General features: G+C 41.2%; 1 protein-coding gene across 6 annotated transcripts in view; it reads right to left on the bottom strand.

The window, feature by feature from the left end:
• Positions 1-18685, bottom strand: part of LNX1 (ligand of numb-protein X 1) — a 219936-nt gene that overhangs the window by 119363 nt on the left and 81888 nt on the right. For 3 of the 6 annotated variants that reach the window (XM_036851974.1, XM_036851973.1, XM_036851975.1), the window contains exon 2: positions 12350-12842. The exons of 2 other annotated variants lie outside the window; for them this stretch is intronic. In XM_036851974.1, the coding sequence (XP_036707869.1) occupies positions 12350-12741 (392 nt within the window). In that variant the 5' untranslated portion in view covers positions 12742-12842. Of the gene's footprint in view, positions 1-12349; positions 12859-18685 lie in introns of all 6 variants that reach the window. One more of the 6 variants, XM_036851976.1, reaches the window with a different exon arrangement.

The raw sequence follows: 18685 nt of genomic DNA, 5'->3' as shown, positions 1-18685 counted from the left end.
TTTAGATCTGAGATAAGCAACCTTGAGAAAGCATGGCATCTATTAATTTATAATTTTTTTGAGGTCCTAATTTGAATTCCATTCTCTTTGTCTGGTATGCAAGAGTGAGTCAGATCCTGCGAAGAGCCGTAAAACGGAAATTAGGTTTGGAGTTTAGATGCTGTAGTCAAACAGGCTTGAGTCTGAACCCTAGCTCTGCCACAAATGAGCTGTGTGACACTGGGCAAGTTGCTTAACCTCTCTGAACTTCCATATCCTCCTCTGTAGAGGAAAGACAATGATAGTATGCTTAACTCACAGTGTTGTTATGAAGGTGGAATGAAATAATGCCTGTAAGAACAAAGGACTCAATGAGTGTTCACTATTGTTATAAATGCTGTTATTAACAGTCACTAGTAATAGTGGATGAGACTAGCTGGCAGCTCGCTCAGCATCTATTTCCAAGAGGCTTTGCTATCCTGGTCCTGACTTCTCTTTCCTCCTGCTCTGTTAGGGATGTGACATGTTACGGTCTTTTCCTGAATATAGAGTTTCAGAGTCCTGGGACATACTCTTCTTGAATGTCCAAGATCTACTGTATAGAGCATAACTCATAAGCAACATCATATATGACATATGCTGCGGGCTTCAGAGTGTACTGGATTGTATTTCTGATAACCTTGGGCAGGTCAGATTGCTTCTCCAAGTCTCTGTGAAAAAAGAAGGATGTCTGCCTTTCACCTCCTTGTATTTCCATAGGATAAGATGCATAAATGGATATGATGCAATATAAAAATGAAGGTATTGTTTTTTTGTTGTTGCTTCTGTCGCTCTTGCAGAAACTGCTGGTTTCTTATCCAATATCTAATTTCCTCTTCTTCCTTTTAACAGCACCCAAGTTTTGTTCATGGTGGTGATGCTCTTTGCCTCTCCTATAGATAGGCAGCCATGTAACATGATACTAGCCAATGAGGTATAAGAAGAAATGACTGGGTGAGGCATCCCAGAAAGCTCTTTAAAGGAGGGAGTCTCACTTTGTACCTTGCATTTTGCCCTTCCTGCCTGGTTCTTTCTGCATGGAACTTGGATGTGATGATGGATTTTGAACAGCCATCTTGCAGCCATGAGGTGACAAACTTGAGGATGAATGCTAATTGAAAATCAGGAGCCTGGATTCCTGATGGCATCATGGCAACATCATACTAGCTGTGGGCTTCCTAGCCCCTGACTTTGTGTTAAATGAGAACAAGAAAACTTTTACATAGTTAGAACAATATAACCTGAATTTTTTATTGCCTGCCATCAGATGTAATCCTACCTAATACAATCTTTTGGAAATAAAATCCTACTTACAAATGCTCATGGATTGCTGTGTAGCTTCCTTGCTAGTAAACAGTCCTAACCCTAATCCTTGTGCCCAGGCTCTGCCTGTCTGAGTCCTATTTATCCTTAAATGTCAGCTCAGACATCACCCATCACCAATCACCTCCTGTTTTCTTGTCTCTTTTCTCTTCACTAGACAGGGAACTCGTTGAGGGCAGGAGTTCTACTGGTCCTGTTCTCTATTGTATCCTTACCACAGTGCCTAGAACACAGTAGATGCTCAATAAATATTTGTTGAATGAAAGAGAGTTCAACTCAGTTAAAGAGACCATTTTTTGGACCAATCTTTCTTGATCAGAGGCAAATTAGCAAAAAAGGACTTCAAACTTTATGAGAGTGATGGCAGAGATTGAGCATGTATATGGATGGATAATAAAATGTCCAGGAAGAAAGGAAAAAGGTAAGGAAGATTTCTGGAAATAAGTGCCCAGGAGACTGTGGTTTCTTTAAAGAATTGCTTGGAGCATAATCGATGGACACTCAATGGTTCTCTCAGAAAGTAACGCAAAGACATTGCCTCATCTCTTTCGTGCCCAGGAGAGCTAAAAGAGCAGCCCTCAGCCAGGTAGGGCCAGGAGAAAGTTGAGTTCAGGGTTGGAAAGTCACATGAAGGATGTATGTCAAACACAGTTATGGTGGAGATGTTGACCCAGGCTGAAATGGCCAACAAGACTTGTCACCTGCCCACCTTTCCATAGGGTAATACTCCCCAGACCTTCACTCTGGCAGTAAAATCTTCCTTGCCCTGTAGGCAGCTAGCTGAGCCTGTGTTTATGGAACACACTACAGAAAAGGGTCCCTGATAGAAGAAAAGGTCAGGAGAGGTTCCAGGGTAGGTCTTTGGGGAAGAAACTTCCAGGACATTGGGCTTAAAGTTAATCAAGAAAATAACCCTAGAGAACCTTCAGTCAGGTGTGCTAATGCCATCACGTTTTCATTCAGGGCTGTTTTCAAAACACTGAACAATGAGTTCTTTATTCGTGCTAGTAAATGCTGAAGGAGGGTCAACCTCACTACCTCCCATTTTTATTATCTTCCATGAGAGAGAAACTCAAGAGCAATGTGACTTGTCCCATGAAACAATTCAATGTGTATGTGTTTTCAAATTCTCTCTTTTACCTTTCAAAGGTCATTTTCTCAGAGGCAGAAATCATGGCTTATATAGATTTTTCTTTCATTCCGGGCCTGGCCTGTTGTGGATCATTGATAAATATTATATATGCAGATGATGATATTGCATAGAGCTGTAGCCTTGAGACTAAGATAACTCCCACTCAGGATCAAGGAAGGAAAAGCTTCGCCTCCACATGCCCTCTCACTGCTGGTCTGGGTCAAGAGAGATGCACTGAATTGACCCTCTACTGTGCCCTCACCAGGTCCACTGCCAACGTCCCTTGGTTGGGGAGGCTGCCATTTGACTCAACAAGCCCATCGCCCTCGTGGGCATTCTTTAGAGTAGACCCATGTGATAGGAGTCTGCTAGGATCTAAGAGGGCAGAAGTCAACAGAATTATCCAGAAAATTCCAAACATTAGCTCACACGCTCAGATCTACTTCCACAGAAGAACTCTCTAGTCTGAAGTCAGAAATAGTTGTCCAAGTCATTGCTGGTCCAGCCAGGCATGCACACTCACAGTTGGTCCTACATGTTTTACTTCAGGATTTACATTCAACCCAGTGTCTGAAGTAGTAAGATAACAATGTTTACAAATGACATGGATTCTGCAGAAAAACAGCCAGCATCCCTGGCTCAAGTCTACTGTTACTATTAGCGTGATCCTATGGACAGGCCACGAACAGAGACCTTGGGAAAACAGTTCTCGAACACATGTTCTTTTCTAAAGGGACAATCGAAACATTCTAAATGTGATTCATTTCTGCAAGAGCTTAGTATTCAAGGAGCCAGCTGAAATAAATTCCCATTGTACAGGTGGAGAAACCTACATGCAGAGTTTCTCATGAAGCCCTGAACTGTTAGCTCTCTAGGACCCCCTGGAAGGGCGTGTGTGGGTCCACATCAGTCTCCCGGTGGTTCTCAACCAGAATTACAGTGAAGTTCTCCATTCTAGGCCGATTCTCAGCCTGCCTAGTTTATACTCATCAAAGCGCCATCAGCCAAATATTTTTTTTTTTTTTTTAGCTGCACCGCATTGCATGCGGGATCTTAATTCTCTGACCGGGGATCAAACCCATGCCCCCTTCAGTGGAAGCCCAGAGTCTTAACCACTGGACCACCAGGGAAGTCCGAAAGAATATTGTTTTTAACTCATTCCATTTTAAATACTGAAACCAAGAATGCAAACATGATAAATAAATCTGTCTTCTAGTACAAACATATGACCACACTCACATACAAACAGCCACCAACCTGGGGGCGTCATATAGGAATGTAAGGAAAACACTTACCTCCTGGTAACCTCTGAGTTTTCCTAGTTTAAGGGACTCCAGAGGTAGCAACTACTTAATCTAACCTCTCTTCTAAGGGGAGGAGGAGGTAGTCTACCGGCCCAGTCACAGGCACAAGGCCCAAGAGGGCTCTAGAGTCAGGCTCTGGATTAGCTCCAAATTCTGAATCCTGGCTAATGCTCAGGAAGCTTGAGGGAAGGAAGTGTATATTAAGCATTTGATGACTAACAAATATAACATATTTTTGGAAATGTTGGTCTCAACCTACTTAGGAAGCTGAAGCGTGGAGACACTCACAGCAAGCATGGGGCCCAACATCTCCCTTCCATGAGAGTTTCCTCCTCATCGAGGGTGCTGATGGGGCCTGTGAAGGACTCTGAGGCCGCAGCTCAGAGAGATGATTTCAACTAGCTTTGGATTCTTTCCTCACTGTTGTCTTTCACATGTGCATCTCGTTATCAGCTGAGGGTTCAGCAGGTCTTTTTCCCAGGCTTCCTTGAGGTGTGTGGGTCACACGGCCTGCGTGGGCAGGGGAACGAAATTCCCACTCTGGGCAGCTGAGGTGCACTTGTGTCATCTCTCTTCTGCACCCCAGAGGCCCCCCGCCCCCCACTGGCTCTTCCCAGTCCTTCCCCTGCACCACTTCTGCTCCGGCCTTGCTCTCAGATCCAGGTGCTATCTTATCCCAATTTTTAGGGATATTCTTGGCCCCAAATCAGTTCTTGATCAGGGGCTGAGGAAGGACTGCTGTGTTTCCACTTTCTCTCCAGAGAGTGCTCCTATTTCTTTCCTTGTCTCTCTCCCCTCCACCCCTCCCCCTGCAAAAGTCAGGCGGTGGGCAGAATAATGACCACCATGCCCCCCAAAGACGTCCACCTATTCATCCTCAGAACATGTGAATATGTTACCTCACATGGCAAAAGGGATTTGCAGATGTGACTAAGTTAAATCTTGAGATGAGTAAAGAAGCCTGAATTATCCAGGTGGATTCACTGAGTGGATCCCAGTGTCCTTATACAAGAAAGGCAGGAGGATTAGAGTCATAGAAAGAGATGTGGTAATGGAAGGAGAGGAGAGAGACAGAGAGAAAGAAGGGAAAGATGGGAGAAGAGAGAGAGAGATTTGACGCTGTTGGCTTTGAAGATGGAGAAAGAGGCCAGAGGCCAAGGAACGCAGGTGGCCTCTGGAAGCTGGAGGCCGTAAGGAAAGGGATTCTCCTCTAGAACCAAAAGGAACTAACCTCCCAACACCTTGATGTTAGTGAGACCCGTGTTGGACTTCGAATCCTCAGAACTGTAAGATAACACAGTTGCCTTGTTTTAAGCCACTAAGTTTGTGATCATTTGTTAGAACAGCAATAGGAAATGAATACACCTCCCAAAACAAATATATAGACGGCAAGCGTCGGGAACACAGGAATGTGGGAGGGAGGTCTACCAGAGCCTTTTCTCCTGCTCATGCTCCTCACCTCCCCTACCCAGTGTGACCTCAGTCTTGGTCCTGGCCCCCCATCAGCATCTGTCTGCATCTAACCTCTGACCCCAGACCAACTACCCCTCCAGACAATGCCTCTCTTACCTGGGTAAAACTTGCAGCAAAGGTCACACATAGACTCCCTTACCCCTTCTCCTCTGGCCACACTTCCTTCCGGGCAATCAGAGAAGAGCCACATCCTAGTTTACACACCAACAATCACAGAGGGTCAGAGGCAGCCCAGAAACCTGAGATAGATGCATTTGGTGCAACATCTAGGGGAGAAAAGTGAGTTCACTGACATAATTATATGGAAAACATGTGTGAAGCATTACACCCAGGCCATTGCTTTGGACTCAAACTTCCATGTTAGAGATTCTGCATGTCCCCAAAGACAAAGACTCAGATTCATGACTTAAGGAATGTGACCTTTAGAAAAAACACCTGCACCTGCCTCTTGCCCTTGTTACAACAGGAACCAAGATAAATACCAGCTTCCAAATTTCCTCTTACAAAATAACTGTGGTATTATTGTTCACGCTTTATCAAGCACCTTAAATGCTCTAAGAGAGTGACTCCTATGCCCAAGACCCAGGGGTGCCCCTGGGCCATCCACATGAGGAACATTCAGGACCATGACAATGTGAGTGGATGAAGTAAGAGGCGGACAGGTGGAGTGGGTGATGTTGGCCACCAGCAGGAGTGGTCAGACCAGTGTTCTACCACCAGTGTGTGTACCTCGGCTGAAAAATTTGCAGAACAAATTGCTTGAAGGACAAAAGGTTTCTAATTTTCTCCTTTTAAAAACTTAGTTGAAAATACCTCACATCTCCTCAAAGGAGAGTTGGACGTTGCCAATTCTCATACAGAGAAAATTCTAATAATCATGGGCCAAAGTGGGAGACATTTTTTCCTTACATAAAAAGATAAGCAGACTTCCCTGGTGGTGCAGTGGTTAAGAATCCACCTGCCAATGCAGGGGACATGGGTTCGAGCCCTGGTCCAGGAAGATCCCACATGCCCAAGAGCAACTATGCCCATGCACCACAACTACTGAGCCTGTGGTCTAGAGCCCACAAGCCACAACTACTGACCCACGTGCCACAACTACTGAAGCCCGCATGCCTACAGCCCGTGTTCTGCAGCAAGAGAAGCCACTGCAATAAGAAGCCCGCACACTGCAATGAAGAGTAGCACCCACTCGGGGGGAGACAGCAGAAGCAAGAAGAACTACAGTCCTGCAGCCTGTGGAACAAAAACCACATTCACAGAAAGTTAGACAAGATGAAAAGGCAGAGGGCTATGTACCAGATGAAGGAATAAGATAAAACCCTAGAAAAACAACTAAATGAAGTGGAGATAGGAAACTTTCCAGAAAAAGAATTCAGAATAATGATAGTGAAGATGATCCAGGACTTCGGAAAAATAATGGAGGCAAGGATCGAGAAGATGCAAGAAATGTTGAACAAAGATCTAGAAGAATTAAAGAACAAACAAACAGAGATGAACAACACAATAACTGAAATGAAAACTACACTAGAAGGAATCAATAGGAGAATAACTGAGGCAGAAGAACAGATAACTGACCAGGAAGACAGAATGGTGGAATTCACTGCTGCAGAACAGAATAAAGAAAAAAGAATGAAAAGAAATGAAGACAACCTAAGAGACCTCTGAGGCAACATGAAACCCAACAATATTTGCATTATAGGGGTCCCAGAAGGAGAAGAGAGAGAGAAAGGACCAGAGAAAATATTTGAAGAGATTATAGTCGAAAACTTCCCTAACATGGGAAAGGAAATAGCCACCCAAGTCCAGGAAGTGCAGAGAGTCCCATACAGGATAAACCCAAGGAGAAACACGCCAAGACACATAGTCATCAAATTGGCAAAAATTAAAGACAGAGAAAAATTATTGAAAGCAGCAAGGGAAAAAAGACAAATAACATACAAGGGAACTCCCATAAGGTTAACAGCTGATTTCTCAGCTGAAACTCTACAAGCCAGAAGGGAGTGGCATGATATACTTAAAGTGATGAAAGGGAAGAACCTACAACCAAGATTACTCTACCTGGCAAGGATCTCATTCAGATTCGATGGAGAAATCAAAAGCTTTACAGACAAGCAAAAGCTAAGAGAATTCAGCACCACCAAACCAGCTCTACAACAAATGCTAAAGGAACTTCTCTAAGTGGGAAACACAAGAGAAGAAAAGGACCTACAAAAACAAACCCAAAACAATTAAGAAAATGGTCATAGGAACATAAATATCGATAATTACCTTAAACGTGAATGGATTAAATGCTCCAAACAAAAGACACAGGCTTGCTGAATGGATACAAAAACAAGACCCATATATATGCTGTCTACAAGAGACCCACTTCAGACCTAGGGACACATACAGATAGAAAGTGAAGGGATAGAAAAAGATATTCCATGCAAATGGAAATCAAAAGAAAGCTGGAGTAGCAATACTCATATCAGATAAAATAGACTTTAAAAGAATGTTACAAGAGACAAGGAAGGACAAAACATAATGATCAAGGGATCAATCCAAGAAGAAGATATAACAATTATAAATATATATGCACCCAACATAGGAGCCCCTCAATACATAAGGCAAATGCTAACAGCTATAAAAGAGGAAATTGACAGTAACACAATAATAGTGGGGGACTTTAATGCCTCACTTACACCAATGGACAGATCATCCATACAGAAAATTAATAAGGAAAGACAGCTTAAAATGACAGAATAGATCAGATAGATTTCATTGATATTTATAGGACATTCCATCCAAAAACAGCAGATTACACTTTCTTCTCAAGTGTGCACGGAACATTCTCCAGGATAGATTACATCTTGGGTCACAAATCAAGCCTCAGTAAACTTAAGAAAATTGAAATCATGTCAAGCATCTTTTCTGACCACAACGCTATAAGATTAGAAATCAATTACAGGGAAAAAACGTAAAAAACAGAAACACATGGAGGCTAAACAATACATTACTAAATAACCAAGAGATCACTGAAGAAATCAAAGAGGAAATCAAAACATACCTAGAGACAAATGATAATGAAAAGACAACAATCCAAAACCTATGGGATGCAGCAAAAGCATTTCTAAGAGGGAACTTTATAGCTATACAAGTCTACCTCAAGAAACAAGAAAAATCTCAAATAAACAATCTAACCTTACACCTAAAGGAACTAGAGAAAGAAGAACAAACAAAACCTAAAGTTAGCAGAAGGAAAGAAATCATAAAGATCAGAGCAGAAATAAATGAAATAGAAACAAAGAAAACAATAGCAAAGATCAATAAAACTAAAAGCTGGTTCTTTGAGAAGATAAACAAAATTGATAAACCATTAGCCAGACTCATCAAGAAAAAGAGGGAGAGGACTCAAATCAATGAAATTAGAAATGAAAAAGGAGAAGTTGCAACAGACACAGCAGAAATACAAAGCATCCTAAGAGACTACTAGAAGCAACTCTATGCCTATAAAATGGACAACCTGGAAGAAATGGACGAATTCTTCGAAGGGTATAACCTTCCAAGACTGAACCAGGAAGAAATAGAAAATATGAACAGACCAATCACAAGTAATGAAATTGAAACTGTGATTAAATATCTTCCAACAAACAAAAGTCCAGGACCAGATGGCTTCACAGGTGAATTCTATCAAACATTTAGAGAAGAGCTAACACCCATCCTTCTCAAACTCTTCCAAAACGTTGCAGAGGAAGGAACACTCCCAAACTCATTCTATGAGGCCACCATCAGCCTGATACCAAAACCAGACAAAGATACTACAAGGAAAGAAAATTACAGACCAATATCACTGATGAATATAGATTTAAAAATCCTCAACAAAATACTAGCAAACAGAATCAATCAACACATTAAAATGGTCATACACCATGATCAAGTGGGATTTATCCCAGGGATGCAAGGATTCTTCAATATATGCAAATCAATCAATGTGATACACTATAGTAACAAATTGAAGAGTAAAAACCATATGTTCAACTCAATAGATGCAGAAAAAGCTTTTGACAAAATTCAACACCCATTTATGATAAAAACTCTCCAGAAAGTGGGCATAGAGGGAACCTACCTCAACATAATAAAGGCCATATATGACAAACCCACAGCAAACATCATTCTCAATGGTGACAACCTGAAAGCATTTCCTCTAAGATCAGGAACAAGACAAGGATGTTCCACTCTCACCACTATTATTCAACATAGTTTGGGAAGTCCTAGCCATGGCAATCAGAGAAGAAAAAGAAATAAAAGGAATACAAATTGGAAAAGAAGAAGTAAGACTGTCACTGTTTGCAGATGACATGATATTATACATAGAGAATCCTAAAGATGCCACCAGAAAACTACTAGAGCTAATCAATGAATTTGGTAAAGTTGCAGAATACAAAATTAATGCACAGAAATCTCTTGCATTCCTATACACTAATGATGAAAAATCTGAAAGAGAAATTAAGGAAACACTCCCATTAACCATTGCAGCAAAAAGAATAAAATACCTAGGAATAAACCTACCTAGGGAGACAAAAGACCTGTATGCAGAAAACTATAAGACACTGTTGAAAGAAATTAAAGATGATACCAACAGATGGAAAGATATAGCATGTTCTTGGATTGGAAGAATCAATATTGTGAAAATGACTATACTACCCAAAGCAATCTACAGATTCAATGCAATCCCTATCAAATTACCAATGGCATTTTTTACAGAACTAGAACAAAAAATCTTTAAATTTGTATGGAGACACAAAAGACCCTGAATAGCCAAAGCAGTCTTGAGGGAAAAAAAAGGAGCTGGAGGAATCAGACTCCCTGACTTCAGACTATACTACAAAGCCAGAGTAATCAAGACAATATGGTACTGGCACAAAAACAGAAATATAGATCAATGGAACAGGATAGAAAGCCTAGAGATAAACCCACACACATATGGTCAGCTAATCTATGACAAAGGAGGCAAGGATATACAATGGAGAAAAGACAGTCCCTTCAATAAGTGGTGCTGGGAAAACTGGACAGATACATGTAAAAGACTGAAATTAGAACACTCCCTAACACCATACACAAAAATAAACTCAAAATGGATTAAAGACATAAATGTAAGACCAGATACTATAAAACTCTTAGAGGAAAACATAGGAAGAACACTCTTTGACATAAATCACAGCAAGATCTTTTTTGACCCACCTCCTAGAGTAATGGAAATAAGAACAAAAATAAACAAATGGGACCTAATGAAACTTCAAAGCTTTTGCACAGCAAAGGAAACCATAAACGAGACAAAAAGACAACCCTCAGAATTTGGAGAAAATATTTGCAAATGAATCAATGGACAAAGGATTAATCTCCAAAATATATAAACAGCTCATGCAGCTCAATATTAAAAAAACAAACCACCCAATCCAAAAATGGGCAGAAGACCTAAATAGACACTTTTCCAAAGAAGACATACAGATAGTCAAGAAGCACATGAAAAGCTGCTCAACGTCACTAGTTATTAGAGAAATGCAAATCAAAGCTACAATGAGGTATCACCTCATACCAGTTAGAATGGGCATCATCAGAAAATCTACAAACAACAAATGCTGGAGAGGGTGTGGAGAAAAGGGAACCCTCTTGCACTGTTGGTGGGAATGTAAATTGATACAGCCACTATGGAGAACAGTATGGAGGTTCCTTAAAAAACTAAAAATGGAATTACCATATGACCCAGCAATCCCACTACTGGGCATATACCCAGAGAAAACCATAATTCAAAAAGACACATGCACCCCAATGTTCATTGCAGCACTATTTACAATAGCCAGGTCATGGAAGCAACCCAAATGCCCATCGACAGACTAATGGATAAAGAAGAGGTGGTACATATATACAATGGAATATTACTCAGCCATAAAAAGGAACGAAATTGGGTCATTTGTAGAGACTTGGATGAATCTAGAGACTGTCATACAGAGTGAAGTAAGTCAGAAAGAGAAAAACAAATATCGCATATTAATGCATATATGTGGAACCAAAAAAATGGTACAGATGAACCCGTTTGCAGGGCAGAAATTGAGACACAGATGTAGAGAACAAATGTATGGACATGAAGTGGGGGAAAGTAGCCAGGGTGGTGGGGGTGGTGGGATGAATTGGGAGATTGGGATTGACACGTATACCCTGATGTGTATAAAATGGATGACTCATAAGAACCTGCTGTATAAAAAAAAAATAAAAGAAAATTTTTTACAAAAACCAAAAAAAAGAGTAGCCCCTGCTCACCACAACTAGAGAAAGCCCGCACACAGCAGTGAAGACCCAGCACAGCCAAAAATAAATAAATAAATAAATAAATAAATAAATAAATAAATAAATAAATAAATAAATTTAATAACAACAAAAAAGATAAGCAATGCCCTCCAGGAAATCTTTTTGGGGACCAGGAGCCTCAGAGAAAGCTGCTCATCAGATTTTCCAGTATCTTTCACATTTCAAATGGACACAAATGAACTAAGCCAGTCACAAAAGTACAAGCATTGAGTGATGCTTCTTATATGAGGTTCCTAGAGCAGTGAAATTCATGGAGACAGAAACTATTGTAGAATGGCGATTGCTAGCGGCTGGAGAGGAGGGAATGGGAGTTTTTGTGTGTGTGTGTGTGTTTGTTTGTTTTCTAATGGGTATGAAGTTTTAGTTCTAGAAGATGAAAAAAGTTCTGGAGATGGATGGATGGTAGTGGTGGATGCACAACTATATGAATGTACTTAATGCCACTGAACTGTAGACTGAAAATGGTAAATTTTATGTGATGTATATTTTAACAAAAAACCCCAGTCCTATAAACACACACACGCAACTCACACCCCACAACTCTACCACATACTGTTTCCTCACCCTGAACCACAGCCATTAATACCTAAGACCTTTCTTATTTTGAATGACTCCTTCCATTGGTTGCAAAGCAGAAGCCAGAGAAATAGGCATCTCGGGAAGCAGCCGGGCCCTGGAACACCCCACCCTTCCAGCGGCCGCCCTGAGGGCGGGGCTTCACAGGATTGGCCGGGGAGAAGCCCCTCCCTACCTCATTTGAAAGTGATGGTCAAGGTCGCAGCGCTGCAGCACCTGCGCGCAGTGCTCTGTGAACGGGCAAGTCACCAGCAGCTTGTTGAGGAGCTTGTTGACCAGGATGCTTGATTTCTTGCAGTGCTGCAGGACCACAGGCTTGCGATCCACAGGGCAGAAGTCCTTCTCCACCAGGAAGTTGGTGAGGCAGAGTGTGCAGTAGGTGTGTCCGCAGGGAGTGTCCAGAGGGTCCAGCAGAGCTTGCAGGCAGATGTGGCAAATGAGGTCATCGTCCACTTCTTCCGTGTAGGTGTAGAAGTGGTTTTCCTCAGGGGCGTGGGCTTGGCCACACACCACACACAGCGGGGCAGGGCTGGCATCTGGGTCCTCAGCAGGGTCCAGCTGGTTCATGGTTGACTGGGTGGGGACAGGGCAGTGTGACAGGAAACCGACCCAGATAAACGATGTATCCTCCGGAGAGAATCAAGATCTTCTAGGAGCCATCCACAAACCTAAAAGAAAACAAGACTGCTCATCTTGGTTATGGGTGCGAGGCGGTGCTGCCAGTGGACAGAACCGGGCCGTGACTCAGAATGCCAGGGCTGAGTGCCCACTCAGGTGACTGACATGACCTGGAGCCAGCAGCCTTGCCTCCTTATGCCTCAGTTTAACCACCTATCCCAGCAGGAATAATATTTCCCTTTAACGTCCTCATGTTGGTGTAGTGAAAATTACTGGGGTAAGATCTGGGAAATGCCCAGAAATACACCCTCTGAAATGTAATTTGTTAATAAAATAGCCCAGTGATTTATAAAATTCTGTGTCAGAGCAGGACGAGAAGAAGAACAGTTAACGCTCTGATGGCTTTCTCGTATCTGTCTTCCCTACCGTTCTCCAAAACTCAGAAAATATAGGACCTCAGGGTCTTCAGCTAAATCATCTGAGAAGAAATGAAAGCTCTTGGGGCAGTTGTATTTTTACGATGACGAAAGCATTGTTTTCTTCTGTATGCATTTCATTTACTCAGTCATGTAGTGGTAAAGTGGGTTCTGGAGCCACACCGCCTGGGCCAATCCCACCACCACTGTGCGCCAATGATTTAAGCCTCTGTTTCCATGTCTGTAAAGTGGGGATAATAACAGCCTACCTCAGAGGGTTGTTGTGAGGATTAAATGAGATATGAGGCATAAAGCTCTTAGAATTATGCCTGGAATATAGTAAGTGCCCAATAAATATTAACTATTCTTACATGTATTTGTTACTGAAGTCCTTCTGTCTCCAGTCTAGCTCAATTGGCCTGGAAACTGAAAGCTAGAGTTCCTCTAAGGGGTCTTTTTGCTTTGTTCTCATAGTTCTCTTTCATTCAATTATATATATATATTTTTTCAAACTAGCAGAATACTATCACACTATGTATTTTCCTTTAGTATCAGAGTTTAAAATGGAGTTTTCAACATGTCTGATTAACATCTAGGAAGTCTCCTGATCAGTCAATAAACATATTTTTTGGCCTTCAGTCATTTTTATTAATGGGCTGCAGTAATGTGAGATGAGTAACAATGATAATCATAAACATCTCTGTTTTCAAAAAACATTTTTTGAGAGCCAACCTTGAGCTAGGTAATGAGTTGGCTATGGGGGAGACTTTCAAGAGAGCTTTAAAGGACATGCCTGCCCTCATGGAGTCCCCAGTCCGGAGGAGGTGGACATGAACACAGTAATGAGAAGCCCGGGTAAGCAGTGCACACAGAGGTCAGCGCTAGGGGACTCTGGGTCAACGCTCATGACAACAAAGAATCCTGCAATACCCCAGCCCCCAACTCAACTTTCTTCTTTTCTGAAAGTAAATAAAATAACTTGAAGCTTTCCACAGGAACATAAGGACACATGAATAACCTAACAGGAAACTAGCCACGTTTGGAAACAGCACAGCAGTCATAAACTGCCTTGCAGTTTTTTCTTTTCCAAATCAAGTCCGAGGTTGTTTGTACAAACATAGCCTTATCTCAAAAAGAAAATACATTGACTTCAAACTTTCACTGAGTCAGCTTCGTGTTTACATTTCTGTACTGCAGTAATATGGCTTGAAGAATGCTCTGGTCAAGAGGTGGAAGTAAAGTACCCTGAATGTGAAACATTTAGAAATCATAGCATTTTATTTAGCATTAAGAGAGACCACAGGCAGCTAAGGTAGAGGGTGCAGGAGGGGGTGAACTTGTTTCTAGTCAAATTTCATGGAAACCTACACAGCTTCTCTTTGTCCTCAAGGCTGATAGAAGGTACTGGAACCCCACAGGAAATGTTTTAAGTGGCATGAAAAACAGTTGAAAAATAAACATGAAAATGGAAATGGGCCACCCAAAGGTTATCATCTGCTATAGGAAAAGAAGTTCACATATTTTGAACTAAATCTCTAGATCTTTAGACCTGTAAGAGTTGGGTCAAATACTCCCACGTGTTCTTTCTTGTTGTGCGCTACGGGAGACTGATAGGAATGCAGGTGATAGCTCTGGTTGGACCAGTGGAAAAACAACGCCACATTTCTAGGCCATTCCCTTGTTGGTGAAAAGGTGGAGTTGGACCAGATTTTTGGTTTTCACGCTGCTCTGAAAGGTGTGTCAGTTGCCTCAGGGTCTTCCAGAGAAGGGAAGGGGGGATGGTGGGCTGTGTCCACTTTTCCACTCCACCCAGACCCAGCTCCACTTTTATTTCACACGTTAGAGTCCTCATAATATTTGGTTCAAAGGACCGTGGCTTAAGTAAAAAAAAAAAAAAAAAAAAAAAAGCAAACCATCAGACTAGATACTGTGAAATCCCTTTCAGAAATAGAGTTCTATGTATCTGTGCTGATAAAGTGGAGGTGTTTTATTTTGGGGTGGTTGGCTTTTGGGAAAATCTTTTTTTTTTTCTTCTTTATAACAGCTTTTTGAGTATGCCAGGCACCATGTGCCAGGCGCTATGCCGGGGCCTTATATATATTATGTTATTTAATCCTTACAAATCCCCAGGGATTTTGTTTTGTTTTTAATTTAACAGATGAGGAAACTGAGGTGCAGTAGGTAAGTAACTTGTGAGTTGCACTGACTCCTTACTGCTCTTCACCATTTTGCCACTTTTCTCCCAGCATCTTTTTTGATTATGACCAGTCAGAATCCCAAAATGTAACTAACTAAATAAAAGAGCCCCAGGAAATTAGAAGGTTAAAAATCTCTTTAGGCCACATTGCAGATGGGTTTTCCCAAGATCTCTGAATAAAAAGATTCTTTGACTTTACTGAGTGTTAAAATGCCTGACACAGCATGAGTGAATTTGGGCAAGCAAAAACGGCAGGTTTTAGCTCCAACGCTAATTTGTTTTTGTTTTCTTTCTTTTTTCTCTGAGACCAATTTGAATTCCCTGGCAATTGTCCCTATGAGAAAACCAGATTCTTCACATAATATTAATGTAAGCACTGCTGTATATATTTTTCAACTTCGCTTTAGACTAAATAAAGCCTATACGAATAGACACAGATTAAAAGAGAACTGGCTGACAAAACAGTTTGGGCTCTAAAGAAAGAACTAGGTAGACTTTAAAAAAAATATGATTCATATCATTTACCTGACGTTTCTTATTTCCAGTTTACATCTTATAAGCATGTATGATGTATCATGTTTTTAGACATATATGTGCCTTGCTGATGAATTGAGAAGAAATTATCAAAAATGATTAAGGCTTAAAAGGTAAACTATATTCTCCCCTAAAAGTGAGATGGCCTATCCACCCACATCAGTCAATGTGTCAGCTGTCAGCACTCTGATCCTGGCTGGGGTAAGGCAAGAGAGCTGCAGGGTGCCTTTTTTGCAGTTTGGAGTGAGAAAGAGCAGGAAGTAGATTGCCTCCTTGGGTGTGTGGTTTGGGATGGAACTCTTATTCTGCCTTGATACAATGCTCTTGTGACTTGGGAACCATTTTTCCTCCTTCTCCTCTTATGTGGGGTGGAAGAGACACCCGAGGGGACTTTTATAGAGATGTGTAGTCCACCAGTGTCACGCCAGGAAGTGCCAGGAAAAATAACAAAATCTCCATTTCTGTTTGTCCTTAATCCCTGCTTCCTTTCCCGCTGGTTTATCTTGCCTGAAATCTGTCCAGAACTTTTTCTACCTAACTTTCAAATTCTAAACGTCTGTGGCTTGTCAACAAAGATACATTTCATAGCAAACGTGAACCAGCACCATCCGCAGCCAAGAGGGTCGTTAGAGGTCATAGGTACACTGTCGCCTGCACTGGAAAATTCAATAGACTGAAGACTTAATATTCTTAAGAACAGGCTTTAGGAGGGAGATTAAGAGGTATAAACTTCCAGCTACAAAATGAAGGAGTCAGGGGGTGAAATAATACAGTCAATAATAATGGGTAGTATCTTCATATGGTGACGTATCATAACTAGATTATCGTGGTGATCATCTTGTAATGTCTAGAAATATCAAGTCACTATGCAATGTACCAGGAACTAACATGGTGCTGTAGGTCAATCATACTTCAACAAACAAACAAACTCAGAGAAAAAGAGATCAGATTTGTGGTTACCAGAGTGGGGGGAAGGGGGGATGGGTCAAGGTGGTCAAAAGATACAAATTTCCAGTTATAGGATAAATAAGCACTAGGGATGTAATGTACAACATGATTAATAAAGTCAACACTGCCATACGTTATATATTAAAGAGAGTAAATCCTAAGAATTCTCATCACAAGGAAAATAATTTTTTCCTTTATTTTATATCTATATGAGATGATGGATGCTCAGTAAACTTACTGTGGTGATCATTTCATGATGTATGTATGTCAAATTATAATGCTGTATACTTTATACGGTACTGTATGTCAATTATATCTCAATAAAACTGGATGATAAAAAAGCACACACACAAAAGAACAGCCTTTGGGATATAGCCTATTTGGAAGTAGAAAAAATTTCGTATGAGATAACCTACCAGAACAATGGGGTCCCTGGTGGCTATTGCCCCATTAAGTTTCCTTTAAATGCACCCTGGCTTTATAGAAAATGGTTATCCGATGTAGTCAGAAAAATCCATATACTCCATTTCGGAAAGGTGCTGGATAAACATGTCATCTGGCATGCTGCACTGACAATTTCACATTTTCCTTCTACTGAAAGGTCAAGACATGACTCTAAAGCATCTCTTGAATAGTTGCATGAGTCCCATGCGCTATTCAAACAATAGTAATGGGACCTCATAATATTAAAAAGAATGTATCCTTGTAGTCAAATGGCAGTGTGTCCTGCATTGGTACTTTACCCTTGACAAACATGAATCATGGTAGCCAGAAACTTTTTGGGTTGAAAGGGAGCCTTGAGAGATGGTCCTTAGATGAAATAGGCCTTAATTACTTTATAAAATAGATCATTCTGCCTTTGGATAGCTCTAATCTCCTAGGGAGGGGAAGTCCATATAGTGACCAAAAATTTGCCTCCCTGGAACTCACCCACCCCCTCATGGGTGCCATTTAGAATATGTCTAATTCCTTAAATCCCTCAATTATATGAAGACAGCCCCCAAGTCCTCCCCTAGGTTCAGTAGCCTTAGGTGCATCTGACATTCCTTCAGGTTTTCTTCAGACTCCAAGAGGCTGACCACACTCTTCTGCAAGCTCCCAACTTAACAGTGTCCTTCCTACAGTGTATGGATAGCGTCCAGGACAGAATGAAGCGGGAATAACCAACTGCTCCCACAGCCAAAGACTGCATCTGCTTTCTTGGTGGCAATACACGCCTTGGCTGTTACTGCAGTCCTGCCGGGGCTGAGCACAGGACACTGCCCTGAGGTCTGAAGGAATCTATTAGCAAATCTTGGCCACAGAGGGAAAAAAATATTAAGGGTAATAAAATAGAGAAGTAGATACTTTTAAAAGCAAAAGCAAGGGCTAGGAACAGTTTAGAAAATGCAAAGATATTTAGTGGCATTAGTTAGATTTATATAAACAGAATAAAGTCCTTAATGGCTAAACAGTTCCAGTATTAGAATTCTCAACGTATAATCTGATCTGAAGAACGGATGGTATTTGGGGAATTTGGGGCTCTCCCATTTGTTTGTAAGCATTCCTTTATTTTGACAACTCTTGTTGTTCTAAAATATCCTGACATACGTAACACAAAAGAAATGGAAATCATTTAAACAAATGGTAAATCAGAGATAATTTTTCCTATCCAGAGGATAAACACTGATGAGCTTTCACTGAAATTCACTAATAAATGAAAAAATTAAAATAGTGGCAGGCCAAGGGCCGCTGACGGAGGGGTGGGCGATGGGATAAACTAGAAATCCTGAAGCTCCAGATGCTCTTTGAGAAGGAC

Source organism: Balaenoptera musculus, chromosome 5 (assembly GCF_009873245.2).
Source record: "Balaenoptera musculus isolate JJ_BM4_2016_0621 chromosome 5, mBalMus1.pri.v3, whole genome shotgun sequence".
Classification (NCBI taxonomy): Eukaryota; Metazoa; Chordata; class Mammalia; order Artiodactyla; family Balaenopteridae; genus Balaenoptera; species Balaenoptera musculus.
The sequence above is the reverse complement of the archived record's forward strand: the minus strand, read 5'-3'. Positions and strand labels throughout refer to the sequence as shown.